This window comes from Nerophis ophidion, linkage group LG04 (genome assembly GCF_033978795.1).
Source record: "Nerophis ophidion isolate RoL-2023_Sa linkage group LG04, RoL_Noph_v1.0, whole genome shotgun sequence".
NCBI classification, from domain to species: Eukaryota; Metazoa; Chordata; class Actinopteri; order Syngnathiformes; family Syngnathidae; genus Nerophis; species Nerophis ophidion.
In genome coordinates this window covers 1008650-1035933 of record NC_084614.1, presented here as the reverse complement: position 1 = coordinate 1035933, position 27284 = coordinate 1008650, and the positions used below count along the sequence as shown (strand labels likewise).

The window sequence follows — 27284 nt, the reverse complement described above, 5'->3', positions numbered from 1 at the left end:
AATGTATGTTCAATGTGTGTTCAATGTGTGTTCAATGTATGTTCAATGTATGTTCAGAGTATGTTCAATGTATGTTCAATGTATGTTCCATGTATGTTCAATGTATGTTCAATTTATGTTCAATATATGTTCAATGTATGTTCAATGTATGTTCAATGTATGTTCAATGTGTGTTCAATGTGTGTTCAATGTATGTTCAATGTATGTTCAATGTATGTTCAATGTATGTTCAATGTATGTTCAATGTATGTTCCATGTATGTTCCATGTATGTTCAATGTATGTTCAATGTATGTTCAATGTATGTTCAATGTATGTTCAATGTATGTTCAATGTATGTTCAATGTATGTTCCATGTATGTTCCATGTATGTTCCATGTATGTTCAATATATGTTCAATGTATCTTCAATGTATGTTCAATGTATGTTCAATGTGTGTTCAATGTGTGTTCAATGTGTGTTCAATGTATGTTCAATGTATGTTCAGAGTATGTTCAATGTATGTTCAATGTATGTTCCATGTATGTTCAATGTATGTTCAATTTATGTTCAATGTATGTTCAATGTATGTTCAATCTGTGTTCAATGTGTGTTCAATGTATGTTCAATGTATGTTCAATGTATGTTCAATGTATGTTCAATGTATGTTCAATGTATGTTCAATGTATGTTCCATGTATGTTCCATGTATGTTCAATGTATGTTCAATATATGTTCAATGTATCTTCAATGTATGTTCAATGTATGTTCAATGTGTGTTCAATGTGTGTTCAATGTGTGTTCAATGTATGTTCAATGTATGTTCAGAGTATGTTCAATGTATGTTCAATGTATGTTCAATGTATGTTCAATTTATGTTCAATGTATGTTCAATGTATGTTCAATGTGTGTTCAATGTGTGTTCAATGTGTGTTCAATGTATGTTCAATGTATGTTCAATGTATGTTCAATTAATGTTCCATGTATGTTCAATGTATGTTCAATTTATGTTCAATGTATGTTCAATGTATGTTCAATGTATGTTCAATGTATGTTCAATGTATGTTCAATGTATGTTCAATGTATGTTCAATGTATGTTCAATGTATGTTCAATATATGTTCAATGTATGTTCAATATATGTTCAATGTATGTTCCATGTATGTTCAATGTATGTTCAATTTATGTTCAATATATGTTCAATGTATGTTCAATGTATGTTCAATGTATGTTCAATGTGTGTTCAATGTGTGTTCAATGTATGTTCAATGTATGTTCAATGTATGTTCAATGTATGTTCAATGTATGTTCCATGTATGTTCAATGTATCTTCAATGTATCTTCAATGTATCTTCAATGTATGCTCAATGTATGTTCAATGTATGTTCAATGTATGTTCAATGTATGTTCAATGTATGTTCAATGTATGTTCAATGTATGTTCCATGTATGTTCAATGTATGTTCAATGTATGTTCAATATATGTTCAATGTATCTTCAATGTATGTTCAATGTGTGTTCAATGTGTGTTCAATGTATGTTCAATGTATGTTCAGAGTATGTTCAATGTATGTTCAATGTATGTTCCATGTATGTTCAATGTATGTTCAATTTATGTTCAATATATGTTCAATGTATGTTCAATGTATGTTCAATGTATGTTCAATGTGTGTTCAATGTGTGTTCAATGTATGTTCAATGTATGTTATATGTATGTTCAATGTATGTTCAATGTATGTTCAATGTATGTTCAATGTATATTCAATGTATGTTCCATGTATGTTCAATGTATGTTCAATGTATGTTCAATGTATGTTCAATGTATGTTCAATGTATGTTCAATGTATGTTCCATGTATGTTCAATGTATGTTCAATATATGTTCAATGTATGTTCAATGTATCTTCAATGTATGTTCAATGTATGTTCAATTTATGTTCAATGTATGTTCAATGTATGTTCAATGTGTGTTCAATGTGTGTTCAATGTGTGTTCAATGTGTGTTCAATGTATGTTCAATGTATGTTCAATGTATGTTCAATGTATGTTCAATGTATGTTCAATGTATGTTCAATGTATATTCAATGTATGTTCCATGTATGTTCCATGTATGTTCAATGTATGTTCAATGTATGTTCAATGTATGTTCAATGTGTGTTCAATGTGTGTTCAATGTGTGTTCAATGTGTGTTCAATGTATGTTCAGAGTATGTTCAATGTATGTTCAATGTATGTTCCATGTATGTTCAATGTATGTTCAATTTATGTTCAATGTATGTTCAATGTATGTTCAATGTGTGTTCAATGTGTGTTCAATGTGTGTTCAATGTGTGTTCAATGTATGTTCAATGTATGTTCAATGTATGTTCAATGTATGTTCAATGTATGTTCAATGTATGTTCAATGTATGTTCCATGTATGTTCCATGTATGTTCAATGTATGTTCAATATATGTTCAATGTATCTTCAATGTATGTTCAATGTATGTTCAATGTGTGTTCAATGTGTGTTCAATGTGTGTTCAATGTATGTTCAGAGTATGTTCAATGTATGTTCAATGTATGTTCAATGTATGTTCAATTTATGTTCAATGTATGTTCAATGTATGTTCAATGTGTGTTCAATGTGTGTTCAATGTGTGTTCAATGTATGTTCAATGTATGTTCAATGTATGTTCAATGTATGTTCAATTAATGTTCCATGTATGTTCAATGTATGTTCAATTTATGTTCAATGTATGTTCAATGTATGTTCAATGTGTGTTCAATGTGTGTTCAATGTATGTTCAATGTATGTTCAATGTATGTTCAATGTATGTTCAATGTATGTTCAATGTATGTTCAATGTATGTTCAATGTATGTTCAATATATGTTCAATGTATGTTCAATATATGTTCAATGTATGTTCCATGTATGTTCAATGTATGTTCAATTTATGTTCAATATATGTTCAATGTATGTTCAATGTATGTTCAATGTATGTTCAATGTGTGTTCAATGTGTGTTCAATGTATGTTCAATGTATGTTCAATATATGTTCAATGTATGTTCCATGTATGTTCAATGTATGTTCAATGTATGTTCAATATATATTCAATGTATGTTCCATGTATGTTCAATGTATGCTCAATGTATGTTCAATGTATGTTCAATGTATGTTCAATGTACGTTCAATGTATGTTCAATGTATGTTCAATGTATGTTCAATGTATGTTCAATGTATGTTCCATGTATGTTCAATGTATGTTCAATGTATGTTCAATATATGTTCAATGTATCTTCAATGTGTGTTCAATGTATGTTCAATGTGTGTTCAATGTGTGTTCAATGTGTGTTCAATGTATGTTCAATGTATGTTCAGAGTATGTTCAATGTATGTTCAATGTATGTTCCATGTATGTTCAATGTATGTTCAATTTATGTTCAATGTATGTTCAATGTATGTTCAATGTGTGTTCAATGTGTGTTCAATGTGTGTTCAATGTATGTTCAATGTATGTTCAATGTATGTTCAATGTATGTTCAATGTATGTTCCATGTATGTTCCATGTATGTTCAATGTATGTTCAATATATGTTCAATGTATCTTCAATGTATGTTCAATGTATGTTCAATGTGTGTTCAATGTGTGTTCAATGTGTGTTCAATGTATGTTCAATGTATGTTCAGAGTATGTTCAATGTATGTTCAATGTATGTTCCATGTATGTTCAATGTATGTTCAATTTATGTTCAATGTATGTTCAATGTATGTTCAATGTGTGTTCAATGTGTGTTCAATGTGTGTTCAATGTATGTTCAATGTATGTTCAATGTATGTTCAATGTATGTTCAATTAATGTTCCATGTATGTTCAATGTATGTTCAATTTATGTTCAATGTATGTTCAATGTATGTTCAATGTGTGTTCAATGTGTGTTCAATGTGTGTTCAATGTATGTTCAATGTATGTTCAATGTATGTTCAATGTATGTTCAATGTATGTTCAATGTATGTTCAATGTATGTTCAATGTGTGTTCAATGTGTGTTCAATGTGTGTTCAATGTATGTTCAATGTATGTTCAATGTATGTTCAATTAATGTTCCATGTATGTTCAATGTATGTTCAATTTATGTTCAATGTATGTTCAATGTATGTTCAATGTGTGTTCAATGTGTGTTCAATGTGTGTTCAATGTATGTTCAATGTATGTTCAATGTATGTTCAATGTATGTTCAATGTATGTTCAATGTATGTTCAATGTATGTTCAATGTATGTTCAATGTATGTTCAATGTATGTTCAATGTATGTTCAATGTATGCTCAATGTATGTTCAATGTATGTTCAATGTATGTTCAATGTACGTTCAATGTATGTTCAATGTATGTTCAATGTATGTTCAATGTATGTTCAATGTATGTTCCATGTATGTTCAATGTATGTTCAATGTATGTTCAATATATGTTCAATGTATCTTCAATGTGTGTTCAATGTATGTTCAATGTGTGTTCAATGTGTGTTCAATGTGTGTTCAATGTATGTTCAATGTATGTTCAGAGTATGTTCAATGTATGTTCAATGTATGTTCCATGTATGTTCAATGTATGTTCAATTTATGTTCAATGTATGTTCAATGTGTGTTCAATGTGTGTTCAATGTGTGTTCAATGTGTGTTCAATGTATGTTCAATGTATGTTCAATGTATGTTCAATGTATGTTCAATGTATGTTCAATGTATGTTCCATGTATGTTCCATGTATGTTCAATGTATGTTCAATATATGTTCAATGTATCTTCAATGTATGTTCAATGTATGTTCAATGTGTGTTCAATGTGTGTTCAATGTGTGTTCAATGTATGTTCAATGTATGTTCAGAGTATGTTCAATGTATGTTCAATGTATGTTCCATGTATGTTCAATGTATGTTCAATTTATGTTCAATGTATGTTCAATGTATGTTCAATGTGTGTTCAATGTGTGTTCAATGTGTGTTCAATGTATGTTCAATGTATGTTCAATGTATGTTCAATGTATGTTCAATTAATGTTCCATGTATGTTCAATGTATGTTCAATTTATGTTCAATGTATGTTCAATGTATGTTCAATGTGTGTTCAATGTGTGTTCAATGTATGTTCAATGTATGTTCAATGTATGTTCAATGTATGTTCAATGTATGTTCAATGTATGTTCAATGTATGTTCAATGTATGTTCAATGTATGTTCAATGTATGTTCAATTAATGTTCCATGTATGTTCAATGTATGTTCAATTTATGTTCAATGTATGTTCAATGTATGTTCAATTTATGTTCAATGTATGTTCAATGTATGTTCAATGTGTGTTCAATGTGTGTTCAATGTATGTTCAATGTATGTTCAATGTATGTTCAATGTATGTTCAATGTATGTTCAATGTATGTTCAATGTATGTTCAATGTATGTTCAATGTATGTTCAATGTATGTTCAATGTATGTTCAATGTATGTTCAATGTATGTTCAATGTATGTTCAATGTATGTTCAATGTATGTTCAATTAATGTTCCATGTATGTTCACTGTATGTTCAATTTATGTTCAATGTATGTTCAATGTATGTTCAATGTGTGTTCAATGTGTGTTCAATGTGTGTTCAATGTATGTTCAATGTATGTTCAATGTATGTTCAATGTATGTTCAATGTATGTTCAATGTATGTTCAATGTATGTTCAATGTATGTTCAATGTATGTTCAATGTATGTTCAATGTGTGTTCAATGTATGTTCAATGTATGTTCAATGTATGTTAGCCTTGCACCTGCTCACATGCTCAGTTTAGCACGCTAACATGTTATGCTATCTTTTTAGCTAAATTCTTACTTTTTAAGCTAATAGTCATGGATTTGGTTAGACTTGGGAACATTTTGACTAAAGAAGAGTGGCCGTGCGCAACCCAAGGGTCCCTGGTTCAAATCCCACCTAGTACCAACCTCGTCACGTCCTGAGCAAGACACTTCACCCTTGCTCCTGATGGGTGCTGGTTGGCGCCTTGCATGGCAGCTCCCTCCATCAGTGTGTGAATGTGTGTGTGAATGTGGAAGTAGTGTCAAAGCGCTTTGAGTACCTTGAAGGTAGAAAAGCGCTATACAAGTACAACCCATTTATCATTTATTTATTTAAGGAAAGCCTGAAAAGACAGATTCTGTTGATACGTTGTTGTCTTAAAAACAAATTGTTGGAAGTCATTTTGACTCAGAGTCTCTGAAGACAAATCAGGTGGAATGTGAACAATGTTGTTGTTGTTGTTGTTGTTGTTGCTATTGGTGACGTACCAGGAAGTGGAGCTGTAAGGCACACCGTGACAAGACCCAAGAGCAGGAACAGCATCGCAAACCTGGAACAAACACACACAATGAACAAGTGTCTTACACAAACACACACACAATGAACAACTGTCTTACACAAACACACACACAATGAACAAGTGTCTTACACAAACACACACACAATGAACAAGTGTCTTACACAAACACACACAATGAACAAGTGTCTTACACAAACACACACACAATGAACAAGTGTCTTACACAAACACACACAATGAACAAGTGTCTTACACAAACACACACACAATGAACAAGTGTCTTACACAAACACACACACAATGAACAAGTGTCTTACACAAACACACACAATGAACAAGTGTCTTACACAAACACACACACAATGAACAAGTGTCTTACACAAACACACACACAATGAACAAGTGTCTTACACAAACACACACACAATGAACAAGTGTCTTACACAAACACACACACAATGAACAAGTGTCTTACACAAACACACACACAATGAACAAGTGTCTTACACAAACACACACACAATGAACAAGTGTCTTACACAAACACACACAATGAACAAGTGTCTTACACAAACACACACACAATGAACAACTGTCTTACACAAACACACACACAATGAACAAGTGTCTTACACAAACACACACACAATGAACAAGTGTCTTACACAAACACACACACAATGAACAAGTGTCTTACACAAACACACACACAATGAACAAGTGTCTTACACAAACACACACAATGAACAAGTGTCTTACACAAACACACACACAATGAACAAGTGTCTTACACAAACACACACACAATGAACAAGTGTCTTACACAAACACACACACAATGAACAAGTGTCTTACACAAACACACACACAATGAACAAGTGTCTTACACAAACACACACACAATGAACAAGTGTCTTACACAAACACACACACAATGAACAAGTGTCTTACACAAACACACACACAATGAACAAGTGTCTTACACAAACACACACACAATGAACAAGTGTCTTACACAAACACACACAATGAACAAGTGTCTTACACAAACACACACACAATGAACAAGTGTCTTACACAAACACACACACAATGAACAAGTGTCTTACACAAACACACACACAATGAACAAGTGTCTTACACAAACACACACACAATGAACAAGTGTCTTACACAAACACACACACAATGAACAAGTGTCTTACACAAACACACACACAATGAACAAGTGTCTTACACAAACACACACACAATGAACAAGTGTCTTACACAAACACACACAATGAACAAGTGTCTTACACAAACACACACACAATGAACAAGTGTCTTACACAAACACACACACAATGAACAAGTGTCTTACACAAACACACACACAATGAACAAGTGTCTTACACAAACACACACACAATGAACAAGTGTCTTACACAAACACACACACAATGAACAAGTGTCTTACACAAACACACACAAAATGAACAAGTGTCTTACACAAACACACATAATGAACAAGTGTCTTACACAAACACACACACAATGAACAAGTGTCTTACACAAACACACACAATGAACAAGTGTCTTACACAAACACACACAATGAACAAGTGTCTTACACAAACACACACACAATGAACAAGTGTCTTACACAAACACACACAATGAACAAGTGTCTTACACAAACACACACACAATGAACAAGTGTCTTACACAAACACACACACAATGAACAAGTGTCTTACACAAACACACACACAATGAACAAGTGTCTTACACAAACACACACACAATGAACAAGTGTCTTACACAAAAACACACACAATGAACAAGTGTCTTACACAAACACACACACAATGAACAAGTGTCTTACACAAACACACACACAATGAACAAGTGTCTTACACAAACACACACACAATGAACAAGTGTCTTACACAAACACACACACAATGAACAAGTGTCTTACACAAACACACACAATGAACAAGTGTCTTACACAAACACACACACAATGAACAAGTGTCTTACACAAACACACACACAATGAACAAGTGTCTTACACAAACACACACACAATGAACAAGTGTCTTACACAAACACACACACAATGAACAAGTGTCTTACACAAACACACACACAATGAACAAGTGTCTTACACAAACACACACACAATGAACAAGTGTCTTACACAAACACACACACAATGAACAAGTGTCTTACACAAACACACACAATGAACAAGTGTCTTACACAAACACACACACAATGAACAAGTGTCTTACACAAACACACACAATGAACAAGTGTCTTACACAAACACACACACAATGAACAAGTGTCTTACACAAACACACACAATGAACAAGTGTCTTACACAAACACACACACAATGAACAAGTGTCTTACACAAACACACACACAATGAACAAGTGTCTTACACAAACACACACACAATGAACAAGTGTCTTACACAAACACACACACAATGAACAAGTGTCTTACACAAACACACACACAATGAACAAGTGTCTTACACAAACACACACAATGAACAAGTGTCTTACACAAACACACACACAATGAACAAGTGTCTTACACAAACACACACACAATGAACAAGTGTCTTACACAAACACACACAATGAACAAGTGTCTTACACAAACACACACACAATGAACAAGTGTCTTACACAAACACACACAATGAACAAGTGTCTTACACAAACACACACACAATGAACAAGTGTCTTACACAAACACACACACAATGAACAAGTGTCTTACACAAACACACACACAATGAACAAGTGTCTTACACAAACACACACACAATGAACAAGTGTCTTACACAAACACACACACAATGAACAAGTGTCTTACACAAACACACACACAATGAACAAGTGTCTTACACAAACACACACACAATGAACAAGTGTCTTACACAAACACACACAATGAACAAGTGTCTTACACAAACACACACACAATGAACAAGTGTCTTACACAAACACACACACAATGAACAAGTGTCTTACACAAACACACACACAATGAACAAGTGTCTTACACAAACACACACACAATGAACAAGTGTCTTACACAAACACACACACAATGAACAAGTGTCTTACACAAACACACACACAATGAACAAGTGTCTTACACAAACACACACACAATGAACAAGTGTCTTACACAAACACACACAATGAACAAGTGTCTTACACAAACACACACACAATGAACAAGTGTCTTACACAAACACACACAATGAACAAGTGTCTTACACAAACACACACACAATGAACAAGTGTCTTACACAAACACACACACAATGAACAAGTGTCTTACACAAACACACACAATGAACAAGTGTCTTACACAAACACACACACAATGAACAAGTGTCTTACACAAACACACACACAATGAACAAGTGTCTTACACAAACACACACAATGAGCAAGTGTCTTACACAAACACACACACAATGAACAAGTGTCTTACACAAACACACACACAATGAACAAGTGTCTTACACAAACACACACACAATGAACAAGTGTCTTACACAAACACACACAATGAGCAAGTGTCTTACACACACACACACACACACACACACACACACACACACACACACACACACACACACACACACACACTCAATCAATCAAAGTTGACTTATATAGCCCTAAATCACCATTGTCTCAAAGGGCTGCACAAGCCACATTCTCGGCTCAGATTCCACATCAGGGCAAGGAAAAACTCAACAAGTTCATAGTGTGAGAGTCCAGTCCATAGTGGATCTAACATAATAGTGAGAGAGTCTAGTCCATAGTGGATCTAACATAATAGTGTGAGAATCTAGTCCATAGTGGATCTAACATAATAGTGAGAGTCCAGTCCATAGTGGATCTAACATAATAGTGAGAGTCCAGTCCATAGTGGATCTAACATAATAGTGAGAGTCCAGTCCATAGTGGATCAAACATAATAGTGAGAGTCCAGTCCATAGTGGATCTAACATAATAGTGTGAGAGTCCAGTCCATAGTGGATCTAACATAATAGTGAGAGTCCAGTCCATAGTGGATCTAACATAATAGTGAGAGTCCAGTCCATAGTGGATCTAACATAATAGTGTGAGAGTCCAGTCCATAGTGGATCTAACATAATAGTGTGAGTCCAGTCCATAGTGGATCTAACATAATAGTGTGAGAGTCCAGCCCATAGTGGATCTAACATAATAGTGAGAGAGTCTAGTCCATAGTGGATCTAACATAATAGTGTGAGAATCTAGTCCATAGTGGATCTAACATAATAGTGAGAGTCCAGTCCATAGTGGATCTAACATAATAGTGAGAGTCCAGTCCATAGTGGATCTAACATAATAGTGAGAGTCCAGTCCATAGTGGATCAAACATAATAGTGAGAGTCCAGTCCATAGTGGATCTAACATAATAGTGTGAGAGTCCAGTCCATAGTGGATCTAACATAATAGTGAGAGTCCAGTCCATAGTGGATCTAACATAATAGTGAGAGTCCAGTCCATAGTGGATCTAACATAATAGTGTGAGAGTCCAGTCCATAGTGGATCTAACATAATAGTGTGAGTCCAGTCCATAGTGGATCTAACATAATAGTGTGAGAGTCCAGTCCATAGTGGATCTAACATAATAGTGTGAGAGTCCAGTCCATAGTGAATCTAACATAATAGTGTGAGAGTCCAGTCCATAGTGGATCTAACATAATAGTGAGAGTCCAGTCCATAGTGGATCTAACATAATAGTGTGAGAGTCCAGTCCATAGTGGATCTAACATAATAGTGACAGTCCAGTCCAAAGTGGATCTAACATAATAGTGTGAGAGTCCAGTCCATAGTGGATCTAACATAATAGTGAGAGTCCAGTCCATAGTGGATCTAACATAATAGTGAGAGTCCAGTCCATAGTGGATCTAACATAATAGTGAGAGTCCAGTCCATAGTGGATCAAACATAATAGTGAGGGTCCAGTCCATAGTGGATCTAATATAATAGTGTGAGAGTCCAGTCCATAGTGGATCTAACATAATAGTGTGAGAGTCTAGTCCATAGTGGATCTAACATAATAGTGTGAGAGTCCAGTCCATAGTGGATCTAACATAATAGTGTGAGAGTCCAGTCCATAGTGGATCTAACATAATAGCGAGAGTCCAGTCCATAGTGGATCCAACATAATAGTGTGAGAGTCTAGTCCATTGTGGATTTAACATGATAGTGAGAGTCCAGTCCATAGTGGATCTAACATAATAGTGAGTGTCCAGTCCATAGTGGATCTAACATAATAGTGTGAGAGTCTAGTCCATTGTGGATTTAACATGATAGTGAGAGTCCAGTCCATAGTGGATCTAACATAATAGTGTGAGAATCTAGTCCATAGTGGATCTAACATAATAGTGTGAGAGTCCAGTCCATAGTGGATCTAACATAATAGTGAGAGAGTCTAGTCCATAGTGGATCTAACATAATAGTGAGAGTCCAGTCCATAGTGGATCTAACATAATAGTGAGAGTCCAGTCCATAGTGGATCTAACATAATAGTGAGAGTCCAGTCCATAGTGGATCTAACATAATAGTGTGAGAGTCCAGTCCATAGTGGATCTAACATAATAGTGTGAGTCCAGTCCATAGTGGATCTAACATAATAGTGTGAGAGTCCAGTCCATAGTGGATCTAACATAATAGTGTGAGAGTCCAGTCCATAGTGGATCTAACATAATAGTGTGAGAGTCCAGTCCATAGTGGATCTAACATAATAGTGAGAGTCCAGTCCATAGTGGATCTAACATAATAGTGTGAGAGTCCAGTCCATAGTGGATCTAACATAATAGTGAGAGTCCAGTCCAAAGTGGATCTAACATAATAGTGTGAGAGTCCAGTCCATAGTGGATCTAACATAATAGTGAGAGTCCAGTCCATAGTGGATCTAACATAATAGTGAGAGTCCAGTCCATAGTGGATCTAACATAATAGTGAGAGTCCAGTCCATAGTGGATCAAACATAATAGTGAGAGTCCAGTCCATAGTGGATCTAATATAATAGTGTGAGAGTCCAGTCCATAGTGGATCTAACATAATAGTGTGAGAGTCTAGTCCATAGTGGATCTAACATAATAGTGTGAGAGTCCAGTCCATAGTGGATCTAACATAATAGTGTGAGAGTCCAGTCCATAGTGGATCTAACATAATAGCGAGAGTCCAGTCCATAGTGGATCCAACATAATAGTGTGAGAGTCTAGTCCATTGTGGATTTAACATGATAGTGAGAGTCCAGTCCATAGTGGATCTAACATAATAGTGAGAGTCCAGTCCATAGTGGATCTAACATAATAGTGTGAGAGTCTAGTCCATTGTGGATTTAACATGATAGTGAGAGTCCAGTCCATAGTGGATCTAACATAATAGTGTGAGAATCTAGTCCATAGTGGATCTAACATAATAGTGTGAAAGTCCAGTCCATAGTGGATCTAACATAATAGTGTGAGTCCAGTCCATAGTGGATCTAACATAATAGTGTGAGAGTCCAGTCCATAGTGGATCTAACATAATAGTGTGAGAGTCCAGTCCATAGTGGATCTAACATAATAGTGTGAGAGTCCAGTCCATAGTGGATCTAACATAATAGTGAGAGTCCAGTCCATAGTGGATCTAACATAATAGTGTGAGAGTCCAGTCCATAGTGGATCTAACATAATAGTGAGAGTCCAGTCCATAGTGGATCTAACATAATAGTGTGAGAGTCCAGTCCATAGTGGATCTAACATAATAGTGAGAGTCCAGTCCATAGTGGATCTAACATAATAGTGAGAGTCCAGTCCATAGTGGATCTAACATAATAGTGAGAGTCCAGTCCATAGTGGATCAAACATAATAGTGAGAGTCCAGTCCATAGTGGATCTAATATAATAGTGTGAGAGTCCAGTCCATAGTGGATCTAACATAATAGTGTGAGAGTCTAGTCCATAGTGGATCTAACATAATAGTGTGAGAGTCCAGTCCATAGTGGATCTAACATAATAGTGTGAGAGTCCAGTCCATAGTGGATCCAACATAATAGTGTGAGAGTCTAGTCCATTGTGGATTAAACATGATAGTGAGAGTCCAGTCCATAGTGGATCTAACATAATAGTGAGTGTCCAGTCCATAGTGGATCTAACATAATAGTGTGAGAGTCTAGTCCATTGTGGATTTAACATGATAGTGAGAGTCCAGTCCATAGTGGATCTAACATAATAGTGTGAGAATCTAGTCCATAGTGGATGTAACATAATAGTGTGAGAGTCCAGTCCATTGTGGATTTAACATGATAGTGAGAGTCCAGTCCATAGTGGATCTAACATAATAGCGAGAGTCCAGTCCATAGTGGATCTAACATAATAGTGTGAGAGTCTAGTCCATTGTGGATTTAACATGATAGTGAGAGTCCAGTCCATAGTGGATCTAACATAATAGTGAGAGTCCAGTCCATAGTGGATCTAACATAATAGTGTGAGAGTCTAGTCCATTGTGGATTTAACATGATAGTGAGAGTCCAGTCCATAGTGGATCTAACATAATAGTGTGAGAGTCTAGTCCATAGTGGATCTAACATAATAGTGTGAGAGTCCAGTCCATTGTGGATTTAACATGATAGTGAGAGTCCAGTCCATAGTGGATCCAACATAATAATGAGAGTCCAGTCCATAGTGGATCTAACATAATAGTGTGAGAGTCTAGTCCATTGTGGATTTAACATGATAGTGAGAGTCCAGTCCATAGTGGATCTAACATAATAGTGTGAGAGTCTAGTCCATAGTGGATCTAACATAATAGTGTGAGAGTCCAGTCCATAGTGGATCTAACATAATAGTGTGAGAGTCCAGTCCATAGTGGATCTAACATAATAGCGAGAGTCCAGTCCATAGTGGATCTAACATAATAGTGTGAGAGTCTAGTCCATTGTGGATTTAACATGATAGTGAGAGTCCAGTCCATAGTGGATCTAACATAATAGTGTGAGAGTCCAGTCCATTGTGGATTTAACATGATAGTGAGAGTCGAGTCCATAGTGGATCTAACATAATAGTGTGAGAGTCCAGTCCATAGTGGATCTAACATAATAGCGAGAGTCCAGTCCATAGTGGATCTAACATAATAGTGTGAGAGTCTAGTCCATAGTGGATCTAACATAATAGTGTGAGAGTCCAGTCCATAGTGGATCTAACATAATAGTGTGAGAGTCCAGTCCATAGTGGATCTAACATAATAGCGAGAGTCCAGTCCATAGTGGATCTAACATAAAAGTGTGAGAGTCTAGTCCATTGTGGATTTAACATGATAGTGAGAGTCCAGTCCATAGTGGATCTAACATAATAGTGTGAGAGTCTAGTCCATAGTGGATCTAACATAATAGTGTGAGAGTCCAGTCCATTGTGGATTTAACATGATAGTGAGAGTCCAGTCCATAGTGGATCTAACATAATAGTGTGAGAGTGTAGTCCATAGTGGATCTAACATAATAGTGTGAGAGTCCAGTCCATTGTGGATTTAACATGATAGTGAGAGTCCAGTCCATAGTGGATCTAACATAATAGTGAGAGTCCAGTCCATAGTGGATCTAACATAATAGTGTGAGAGTCTAGTCCATTGTGGATTTAACATGATAGTGAGAGTCCAGTCCATAGTGGATCTAACATAATAGTGAGTGTCCAGTCCATAGTGGATCTAACATAATAGTGTGAGAGTTTAGTCCATTGTGGATTTAACATGATAGGGAGAGTCCAGTCCATAGTGGATCTAACATAATAGTGTGAGAGTCCAGTCCATAGTGGATCTAACATAATAGTGTGAGAGTCCAGTCCATAGTGGATCTAACATAATAGTTTGAGAGTCTAGTCCATAGTGGATCTAACATAATAGTGTGAGAGTCCAGTCCATAATGGATCTAACATAATAGTGTGAGAGTCCAGTCCATAGTGGATCTAACATAATAGCGAGAGTCCAGTCCATAGTGGATCTAACATAATAGTGTGAGAGTCTAGTCCATTGTGGATTTAACATGATAGTGAGAGTCCAGTCCATAGTGGATCTAACATAATAGTGTGAGAGTCCAGTCCATACTGGATCTAACATAATAGTGTGAGAGTCCAGTCCATTGTGGATCTAAAATAATAGTGAGAGTCCAGTCCATAGTGGATCTAACATAATAGTGTGACTGTCCAGTCCAAAGTGGATCTAACATAATAGTGAGAGTCCAGTCCATAGTGGATCTAACATAATAGTGTGAGAGTCCAGTCCATAGTGGATCTAACATAATAGTGAGAGTCCAGTCCATAGTGGATCTAACATAATAGTGTGAGAGTCCAGTCCATAGTGGATCTAACATAATAGTGAGAGTCCAGTCCATAGTGGATCTAACATAATAGTGTGAGAGTCCAGTCCATAGTGGATCTAACATAATAGTGAGAGTCCAGTCCATAGTGGATCTAACATAATAGTGAGAGTCCAGTCCATAGTGGATCTAACATAATAGTGAGAGTCCAGTCCATAGTGGATCTAACATAATAGTGTGAGAGTCCAGTCCATAGTTGATCTAACATAATAGTGAGAGTCCAGTCCATAGTGGATCTAACATAATAGTGTGAGAGTCCAGTCCATAGTGGATCTAACATAATAGTGAGTGTCCAGTCCATAGTGGATCTAACATAATAGTGAGAGTCCAGTCCATAGTGGATCTAACATAATAGTGTGAGAGTCTAGTCCATTGTGGATTTAACATGATAGTGAGAGTCCAGTCCATAGTGGATCTAACATAATAGTGTGAGAGTCTAGTCCATAGTGGATCTAACATAATAGTGTGAGAGTCCAGTCCATAGTGGATCTAACATAATAATGTGAGAGTCCAGTCCATAGTGGATCTAACATAATAGCGAGAGTCCAGTCCATAGTGGATCTAACATAATAGTGTGAGAGTCTAGTCCATTGTGGATTTAACATGATAGTGAGAGTCCAGTCCATAGTGGATATAACATAATAGTGTGAGAGTCTAGTCCATTGTGGATTTAACATGATAGTGAGAGTCCAGTCCATAGTGGATCCAACATAATAGTGAGTGTCCAGTCCATAGTGGATCTAACATAATAGTGTGAGAGTCTAGTCCATTGTGGATTTAACATGATAGTGAGAGTCCAGTCCATAGTGGATATAACATAATAGTGTGAGAGTCTAGTCCATAGTGGATCTAACATAATAGTGTGAGAGTCCAGTCCATTGTGGATTTAACATGATAGTGAGAGTCCAGTCCATAGTGGATCTAACATAATAGTGTGAGAGTCTAGTCCATAGTGGATCTAACATAATAGTGTGAGAGTCCAGTCCATTGTGGATTTAACATGATAGTGAGAGTCCAGTCCATAGTGGATCTAACATAATAGTGTGAGAGTCTAGTCCATTGTGGATTTAACATGATAGTGAGGGTCCAGTCCATAGTGGATCTAACATAATAGTGTGAGAGTCTAGTCCATAGTGGATCTAACATAATAGTGTGAGAGTCCAGTCCATAGGGGATCTAACATAATAGCGACAGTCCTGTCCATAGTGGATCTAACATAATAGTGTGAGAGTCTAGTCCATTGTGGATTTAACATGATAGTGAGAGTCCAGTCCATAGTGGATCTAACATAATAGTGAGTGTCCAGTCCATAGTGGATCTAGCATAATAGTGTGAGAGTCTAGTCCATTGTGGATTTAACATGATAGTGAGAGTCCAGTCCATAGTGGATCTAACATAATAGTCTGAGAGTCTAGTCCATAGTGGATCTAACATAATAGTGTGAGAGTCCAGTCCATAGTGGATCTAACATAATAGTGTGAGAGTCCAGTCCATAGTGGATCTAACATAATAGCGAGAGTCCAGTCCATAGTGGATCTAACATAATAGTGTGAGAGTCTAGTCCATTGTGGATTTAACATGATAGTGAGAGTCCAGTCCATAGTGGATCTAACATAATAGTGAGTGTCCAGTCCATAGTGGATCTAACATAATAGTGTGAGAGTCTAGTCCATTGTGGATTTAACATGATAGTGAGAGTCCAGTCCATAGTGGATCTAACATAATAGTGTGAGAGTCTAGTCCATAGTGGATCTAACATAATAGTGTGAGAGTCCAGTCCATTGTGGATTTAACATCATAGTGAGAGTCCAGTCCATAGTGGATCTAACATAATAGTGTGAGAGTCTAGTCCATAGTGGATCTAACATAATAGTGTGAGAGTCCAGTCCATTGTGGATTTAACTTGATAGTGAGAGTCCAGTCCATAGTGGATCTAACATAATAGTGAGAGTCCAGTCCATAGTGGATCTAACATAATAGTGTGAGAGTCTAGTCCATTGTGGATTTAACATGATAGTGAGAGTCGAGTCCATAGTGGATCTAACATAATAGTGTGAGAGTCTAGTCCATAGTGGATCTAACATAATAGTGTGAGAGTCCAGTCCATAGTGGATCTAACATAATAGTGTGAGAGTCCAGTCCATAGTGGATCTAACATAATAGTGTGAGAGTCTAGTCCATTGTGGATTTAACATGATAGTGAGAGTCCAGTCCATAGTGGATCTAACATAATAGTGTGAGAGTCCAGTCCATAGTGGATCTAACATAATAGCGAGAGTCCAGTCCATAGTGGATCTAACATAATAGTGTGAGAGTCTAGTCCATTGTGGATTTAACATGATAGTGAGAGTCTAGTCCATTGTGGATTTAACATGATAGTGAGAGTCCAGTCCATAGTGGATCTAACATAATAGTGAGTGTCCAGTCCATAGTGGATCTAACATAATAGTGTGAGAGTCTAGTCCATAGTGGATTTAACATGATAGTGAGAGTCGAGTCCATAGTGGATCTAACATAATAGTGTTAGAGTCTAGTCCATTGTGGATTTAACATGATAGTGAGAGTCCAGTCCATAGTGGATCTAACATAATAGTGTGAGAGTCTAGTCCATAGTGGATCTAACATAATAGTGTGAGAGTCCAGTCCATTGTGGATTTAACATGATAGTGAGAGTCCAGTCCATAGTGGATCTAACATAATAGTGTGAGAGTCTAGTCCATAGTGGATTTAACATGATAGTGAGAGTCGAGTCCATAGTGGATCTAACATAATAGTGTGAGAGTCTAGTCCATAGTGGATCTAACATAATAGTGTGAGAGTCCAGTCCATAGTGGATCTAACATAATAGTGTGAGAGTCTAGTCCATTGTGGATTCAACATGATAGTGAGAGTCGAGTCCATAGTGGATCTAACATAATAGTGTGAGAGTCCAGTCCATAGTGGATCTAACATAATAGCGAGAGTCCAGTCCATAGTGGATCTAACATAATAGTGTGAGAGTCTAGTCCATTGTGGATTTAACATGATAGTGAGAGTCCAGTCCATAGTGGATCTAACATAATAGTGTGAGAGTCCAGTCCATAGTGGATCTAACATAATAGTGAGAGTCCAGTCCATAGTGGATCTAACATAATAGTGTGAGAGTCTAGTCCATAGTGGATCTAACATAATAGTGTGAGAGTCCAGTCCATTGTGGATTTAACATGATAGTGAGAGTCCAGTCCATAGTGTATCTAACATAATAGTGTGAGAGTCTAGTCCATAGTGGATCTAACATAATAGTGTGAGAGTCCAGTCCATTGTGGATTTAACATGATAGTTTGAGTCCAGTCCATAGTGGATCTAACATAATAGTGAGAGTCCAGTCCATAGTGGATCTAACATAATAGTGTGAGAGTCTAGTCCATTGTGGATTTAACATGATAGTGAGAGTCGAGTCCATAGTGGATCTAACATAATAGTGTGAGAGTCTAGTCCATAGTGGATCTAACATAATAGTGTGAGAGTCCAGTCCATAGTGGATCTAACATAATAGTGTGAGAGTCCAGTCCATAGTGGATCTAACATAATAGCGAGAGTCCAGTCCATAGTGGACCTAACATAATAGTGTGAGAGTCTAGTCCATTGTGGATTTAACATGATAGTGAGAGTCCAGTCCATAGTGGATCTAACATAATAGTGTGAGAGTCCAGTCCATAGTGGATCTAACATAATAGCGAGAGTCCAGTCCATAGTGGATCTAACATAATAGTGTGAGAGTCTAGTCCATTGTGGATTTAACATGATAGTGAGAGTCCAGTCCATAGTGGATCTAACATAATAGTGTGAGAGTCCAGTCCATAGTGGATCTAACATAATAGTGTGAGAGTCCAGTCCATAGTGGATCTAACATAATAGTGTGAGAGTCTAGTCCATTGTGGATTTAACATGATAGTGAGAGTCCAGTCCATAGTGGATCTAACATAATAGTGTGAGAGTCCAGTCCATTGTGGATTTAACATGATAGTGAGAGTCCAGTCCATAGTGGATCTAACATAATAGTGTGAGAGTCTAGTCCATAGTGGATCTAACATAATAGTGTGAGAGTCCAGTCCATTGTGGATTTAACATGATAGTGAGAGTCCAGTCCATAGTGGATCTAACATAATAGTGTGAGAGTCTAGTCCATAGTGGATCTAACATAATAGTGTGAGAGTCCAGTCCATTGTGGATTTAACATGATAGTGAGAGTCCAGTCCATAGTGGATCTAACATAATAGTGTGAGAGTCTAGTCCATTGTGGATTTAACATGATAGTGAGGGTCCAGTCCATAGTGGATCTAACATAATAGTGTGAGAGTCTAGTCCATAGTGGATCTAACATAATAGTGTGAGAGTCCAGTCCATAGTGGATCTAACATAATAGTGTGAGAGTCCAGTCCATAGGGGATCTAACATAATAGCGAGAGTCCAGTCCATAGTGGATCTAACATAATAGTGTGAGAGTCTAGTCCATTGTGGATTTAACATGATAGTGAGAGTCCAGTCCATAGTGGATCTAACATAATAGTGAGTGTCCAGTCCATAGTGGATCTAGCATAATAGTGTGAGAGTCTAGTCCATTGTGGATTTAACATGATAGTGAGAGTCCAGTCCATAGTGGATCTAACATAATAGTCTGAGAGTCTAGTCCATAGTGGATCTAACATAATAGTGTGAGAGTCCAGTCCATAGTGGATCTAACATAATAGTGTGAGAGTCCAGTCCATAGTGGATCTAACATAATAGCGAGAGTCCAGTCCATAGTGGATCTAACATAATAGTGTGAGAGTCTAGTCCATTGTGGATTTAACATGATAGTGAGAGTCCAGTCCATAGTGGATCTAACATAATAGTGAGTGTCCAGTCCATAGTGGATCTAACATAATAGTGTGAGAGTCTAGTCCATTGTGGATTTAACATGATAGTGAGAGTCCAGTCCATAGTGGATCTAACATAATAGTGTGAGAGTCTAGTCCATAGTGGATCTAACATAATAGTGTGAGAGTCCAGTCCATTGTGGATTTAACATGATAGTGAGAGTCCAGTCCATAGTGGATCTAACATAATAGCGAGAGTCCAGTCCATAGTGGATCTAACATAATAGTGTGAGAGTCTAGTCCATTGTGGATTTAACATGATAGTGAGAGTCGAGTCCATAGTGGATCTAACATAATAGTGTGAGAGTCCAGTCCATAGTGGATCTAACATAATAGCGAGAGTCCAGTCCATAGTGGATCTAACATAATAGTGTGAGAGTCTAGTCCATAGTGGATCTAACATAATAGTGTGAGAGTCCAGTCCATAGTGGATCTAACATAATAGTGTGAGAGTCCAGTCCATTGTGGATTTAACATGATAGTGAGAGTCCAGTCCATAGTGGATCTAACATAATAGTGTGAGAGTCTAGTCCATAGTGGATCTAACATAATAGTGTGAGAGTCCAGTCCATTGTGGATTTAACATGATAGTGAGAGTCCAGTCCATAGTGGATCTAACATAATAGTGTGAGAGTCTAGTCCATAGTGGATCTAACATAATAGTGTGAGAGTCCAGTCCATTGTGGATTTAACATGATAGTGAGAGTCCAGTCCATAGTGGATCTAACATAATAGTGTGAGAGTCTAGTCCATTGTGGATTTAACATGATAGTGAGAGTCCAGTCCATAGTGGATCTAACATAATAGTGAGTGTCCAGTCCATAGTGGATCTAACATAATAGTGTGAGAGTCTAGTCCATTGTGGATTTAACATGATAGTGAGAGTCCAGTCCATAGTGGATCTAACATAATAGTGTGAGAGTCTAGTCCATAGTGGATCTAACATAATAGTGTGAGAGTCCAGTCCATTGTGGATTTAACATGATAGTGAGAGTCCAGTCCATAGTGGATCTAACATAATAGCGAGAGTCCAGTCCATAGTGGATCTAACATAATAGTGTGAGAGTCGAGTCCATTGTGGATTTAACATGATAGTGAGAGTCCAGTCCATAGTGGATCTAACATAATAGTGTGAGAGTCCAGTCCATAGTGGATCTAACATAATAGTGTGAGAGTCCAGTCCATAGTGGATCTAACATAATAGTGTGAGAGTCTAGTCCATTGTGGATTTAACATGATAGTGAGAGTCCAGTCCATAGTGGATCTAACATAATAGTGTGAGAGTCCAGTCCATTGTGGATTTAACATGATAGTGAGAGTCCAGTCCATAGTGGATCTAACATAATAGTGTGAGAGTCTAGTCCATAGTGGATCTAACATAATAGTGTGAGAGTCCAGTCCATTGTGGATTTAACATGATAGTGAGAGTCCAGTCCATAGTGGATCTAACATAATAGTGTGAGAGTCTAGTCCATAGTGGATCTAACATAATAGTGTGAGAGTCCAGTCCATTGTGGATTTAACATGATAGTGAGAGTCCAGTCCATAGTGGATCTAACATAATAGTGTGAGAGTCTAGTCCATTGTGGATTTAACATGATAGTGAGGGTCCAGTCCATAGTGGATCTAACATAATAGTGTGAGAGTCTAGTCCATAGTGGATCTAACATAATAGTGTGAGAGTCCAGTCCATAGTGGATCTAACATAATAGTGTGAGAGTCCAGTCCATAGGGGATCTAACATAATAGCGAGAGTCCAGTCCATAGTGGATCTAACATAATAGTGTGAGAGTCTAGTCCATTGTGGATTTAACATGATAGTGAGAGTCCAGTCCATAGTGGATCTAACATAATAGTGAGTGTCCAGTCCATAGTGGATCTAGCATAATAGTGTGAGAGTCTAGTCCATTGTGGATTTAACATGATAGTGAGAGTCCAGTCCATAGTGGATCTAACATAATAGTCTGAGAGTCTAGTCCATAGTGGATCTAACATAATAGTGTGAGAGTCCAGTCCATAGTGGATCTAACATAATAGTGTGAGAGTCCAGTCCATAGTGGATCTAACATAATAGCGAGAGTCCAGTCCATAGTGGATCTAACATAATAGTGTGAGAGTCTAGTTCATTGTGGATTTAACATGATAGTGAGAGTCCAGTCCATAGTGGATCTAACATAATAGTGTGAGAGTCTAGTCCATAGTGGATCTAACATAATAGTGTGAGAGTCCAGTCCATTGTGGATTTAACATGATAGTGAGAGTCCAGTCCATAGTGGATCTAACATAATAGTGTGAGAGTCTAGTCCATAGTGGATCTAACATAATAGTGTGAGAGTCCAGTCCATTGTGGATTTAACTTGATAGTGAGAGTCCAGTCCATAGTGGATCTAACATAATAGTGAGAGTCCAGTCCATAGTGGATCTAACATAATAGTGTGAGAGACTAGTCCATTGTGGATTTAACATGATAGTGAGAGTCGAGTCCATAGTGGATCTAACATAATAGTGTGAGAGTCTAGTCCATAGTGGATCTAACATAATAGTGTGAGAGTCCAGTCCATAGTGGATCTAACATAATAGTGTGAGAGTCCAGTCCATAGTGGATCTAACATAATAGTGTGAGAGTCTAGTCCATTGTGGATTTAACATGATAGTGAGAGTCCAGTCCATAGTGGATCTAACATAATAGTGTGAGAGTCCAGTCCATAGTGGATCTCACATAATAGCGAGAGTCCAGTCCATAGTGGATCTAACATAATAGTGTGAGAGTCTAGTCCATTGTGGATTTAACATGATAGTGAGAGTCTAGTCCATTGTGGATTTAACATGATAGTGAGAGTCCAGTCCATAGTGGATCTAACATAATAGTGAGTGTCCAGTCCATAGTGGATCTAACATAATAGTGTGAGAGTCTAGTCCATAGTGGATTTAACATGATAGTGAGAGTCGAGTCCATAGTGGATCTAACATAATAGTGTTAGAGTCTAGTCCATTGTGGATTTAACATGATAGTGAGAGTCCAGTCCATAGTGGATCTAACATAATAGTGTGAGAGTCTAGTCCATAGTGGATCTAACATAATAGTGTGAGAGTCCAGTCCATTGTGGATTTAACATGACAGTGAGAGTCCAGTCCATAGTGGATCTAACATAATAGTGTGAGAGTCTAGTCCATAGTGGATTTAACATGATAGTGAGAGTCGAGTCCATAGTGGATCTAACATAATAGTGTGAGAGTCTAGTCCATAGTGGATCTAACATAATAGTGTGAGAGTCCAGTCCATAGTGGATCTAACATAATAGTGTGAGAGTCTAGTCCATTGTGGATTTAACATGATAGTGAGAGTCGAGTCCATAGTGGATCTAACATAATAGTGTGAGAGTCCAGTCCATAGTGGATCTAACATAATAGCGAGAGTCCAGTCCATAGTGGATCTAACATAATAGTGTGAGAGTCTAGTCCATTGTGGATTTAACATGATAGTGAGAGTCCAGTCCATAGTGGATCTAACATAATAGTGTGAGAGTCCAGTCCATAGTGGATCTAACATAATAGTGAGAGTCCAGTCCATAGTGGATCTAACATAATAGTGTGAGAGTCTAGTCCATAGTGGATCTAACATAATAGTGTGAGAGTCCAGTCCATTGTGGATTTAACATGATAGTGAGAGTCCAGTCCATAGTGTATCTAACATAATAGTGTGAGAGTCTAGTCCATAGTGGATCTAACATAATAGTGTGAGAGTCCAGTCCATTGTGGATTTAACATGATAGTGAGAGTCCAGTCCATAGTGGATCTAACATAATAGTGAGAGTCCAGTCCATAGTGGATCTAACATAATAGTGTGAGAGTCTAGTCCATTGTGGATTTAACATGATAGTGAGAGTCGAGTCCATAGTGGATCTAACATAATAGTGTGAGAGTCTAGTCCATAGTGGATCTAACATAATAGTGTGAGAGTCCAGTCCATAGTGGATCTAACATAATAGTGTGAGAGTCCAGTCCATAGTGGATCTAACATAATAGCGAGAGTCCAGTCCATAGTGGACCTAACATAATAGTGTGAGAGTCTAGTCCATTGTGGATTTAACATGATAGTGAGAGTCCAGTCCATAGTGGATCTAACATAATAGTGTGAGAGTCCAGTCCATAGTGGATCTAACATAATAGCGAGAGTCCAGTCCATAGTGGATCTAACATAATAGTGTGAGAGTCTAGTCCATTGTGGATTTAACATGATAGTGAGAGTCCAGTCCATAGTGGATCTAACATAATAGTGTGAGAGTCCAGTCCATAGTGGATCTAACATAATAGTGTGAGAGTCCAGTCCATAGTGGATCTAACATAATAGTGTGAGAGTCTAGTCCATTGTGGATTTAACATGATAGTGAGAGTCCAGTCCATAGTGGATCTAACATAATAGTGTGAGAGTCTAGTCCATAGTGGATCTAACATAATAGTGTGAGAGTCTAGTCCATTGTGGATTTAACATGATAGTGAGAGTCCAGTCCATAGTGGATCTAACATAATAGTGTGAGAGTCTAGTCCATAGTGGATCTAACATAATAGTGTGAGAGTCCAGTCCATAGTGGATCTAACATAATAGTGTGAGAGTCCAGTCCATAGTGGATCTAACATAATAGTGTGAGAGTTTAGTCCATTGTGGATTTAACATGATAGTGAGAGTCCAGTCCATAGTGGATCTAACATAATAGTGAGTGTCCAGTCCATAGTGGATCCAACATAATAGTGTGAGAGTCTAGTCCATTGTGGATTTAACATGATAGTGAGAGTCCAGTCCATAGTGGATCTAAAATAATAGTGTGAGAGTCTAGTCCATAGTGGATCTAACATAATAGTGTGAGAGTCCAGTCCATAGTGGATCTAACATAATAGCGAGAGTCCAGTCCATAGTGGATCTAACATAATAGTGTGAGAGTCTAGTCCATTGTGGATTTAACATGATAGTGAGAGTCCAGTCCATAGTGGATCTAACATAATAGTGAGTTTCCAGTCCATAGTGGATCTAACATAATAGTGTGAGAGTCCAGTCCATTGTGGATTTAACATGATAGTGAGAGTCGAGTCCATAGTGGATCTAACATAATAGTGTGAGAGTCCAGTCCATAGTGGATCTAACATAATAGCGAGAGTCCAGTCCATAGTGGATCTAACATAATAGTGTGAGAGTCTAGTCCATAGTGGATCTAACATAATAGTGTGAGAGTCCAGTCCATAGTGGATCTAACATAATAGTGTGAGAGTCCAGTCCATAGTGGATCTAACATAATAGTGTGAGAGTCTAGTCCATTGTGGATTTAACATGATAGTGAGAGTCCAGTCCATAGTGGATCTAACATAATAGTGTGAGAGTCCAGTCCATAGTGGATCTAACATAATAGTGTGAGAGTCCAGTCCATAGTGGATCTAACATAATAGTGTGAGAGTCTAGTCCATAGTGGATCTAACATAATAGTGTGAGAGTCCAGTCCATAGTGGATCTAACATAATAGTGTGAGAGTCCAGTCCATAGTGGATCTAACATAATAGTGTGAGAGTTTAGTCCATTGTGGATTTAACATGATAGTGAGAGTCCAGTCCATAGTGGATCTAACATAATAGTGAGTGTCCAGTCCATAGTGGATCCAACATAATAGTGTGAGAGTCTAGTCCATTGTGGATTTAACATGATAGTGAGAGTCCAGTCCATAGTGGATCTAAAATAATAGTGTGAGAGTCTAGTCCATAGTGGATCTAACATAATAGTGTGAGAGTCCAGTCCATAGTGGATCTAACATAATAGCGAGAGTCCAGTCCATAGTGGATCTAACATAATAGTGTGAGAGTCTAGTCCATTGTGGATTTAACATGATAGTGAGAGTCCAGTCCATAGTGGATCTAACATAATAGTGAGTTTCCAGTCCATAGTGGATCTAACATAATAGTGTGAGAGTCCAGTCCATTGTGGATTTAACATGATAGTGAGAGTCGAGTCCATAGTGGATCTAACATAATAGTGTGAGAGTCCAGTCCATAGTGGATCTAACATAATAGCGAGAGTCCAGTCCATAGTGGATCTAACATAATAGTGTGAGAGTCTAGTCCATAGTGGATCTAACATAATAGTGTGAGAGTCCAGTCCATAGTGGATCTAACATAATAGTGTGAGAGTCCAGTCCATAGTGGATCTAACATAATAGTGTGAGAGTCTAGTCCATTGTGGATTTAACATGATAGTGAGAGTCCAGTCCATAGTGGATCTAACATAATAGTGTGAGAGTCCAGTCCATAGTGGATCTAACATAATAGTGTGAGAGTCCAGTCCATAGTGGATCTAACATAATAGTGTGAGAGTCTAGTCCATAGTGGATCTAACATAATAGTGTGAGAGTCCAGTCCATAGTGGATCTAACATAATAGTGTGAGAGTCCAGTCCATAGTGGATCTAACATAATAGCGAGAGTCCAGTCCATAGTGGATCCAACATAATAGTGTGAGAGTGTAGTCCATTGTGGATTTAACATGATAGTGAGAGTCCAGTCCATAGTGGATCTAACATAATAGTGTGAGAGTCCAGTCCATAGTGGATCTAACATAATAGTGAGAGTCCAGTCCATAGTGGATCTAACATAATAGTGTGAGAGTCCAGTCCAAAGTGGATCTAACATAATAGTGAGA

General features: G+C 37.2%; 1 protein-coding gene across 5 annotated transcripts in view; it reads right to left on the bottom strand.

Annotated features, from left to right (window-relative positions):
- Window positions 1–27284, bottom strand: part of LOC133550672 (testis-specific gene A8 protein-like) — a 68795-nt gene that overhangs the window by 32871 nt on the left and 8640 nt on the right. For all 5 annotated transcript variants that reach the window (XM_061896620.1, XM_061896619.1, XM_061896622.1 and 2 more), the window contains exon 2: window positions 6266–6327. In XM_061896620.1, the coding sequence (XP_061752604.1) occupies window positions 6266–6327 (62 nt within the window). The remainder of the gene's footprint in view (window positions 1–6265; window positions 6328–27284) is intronic.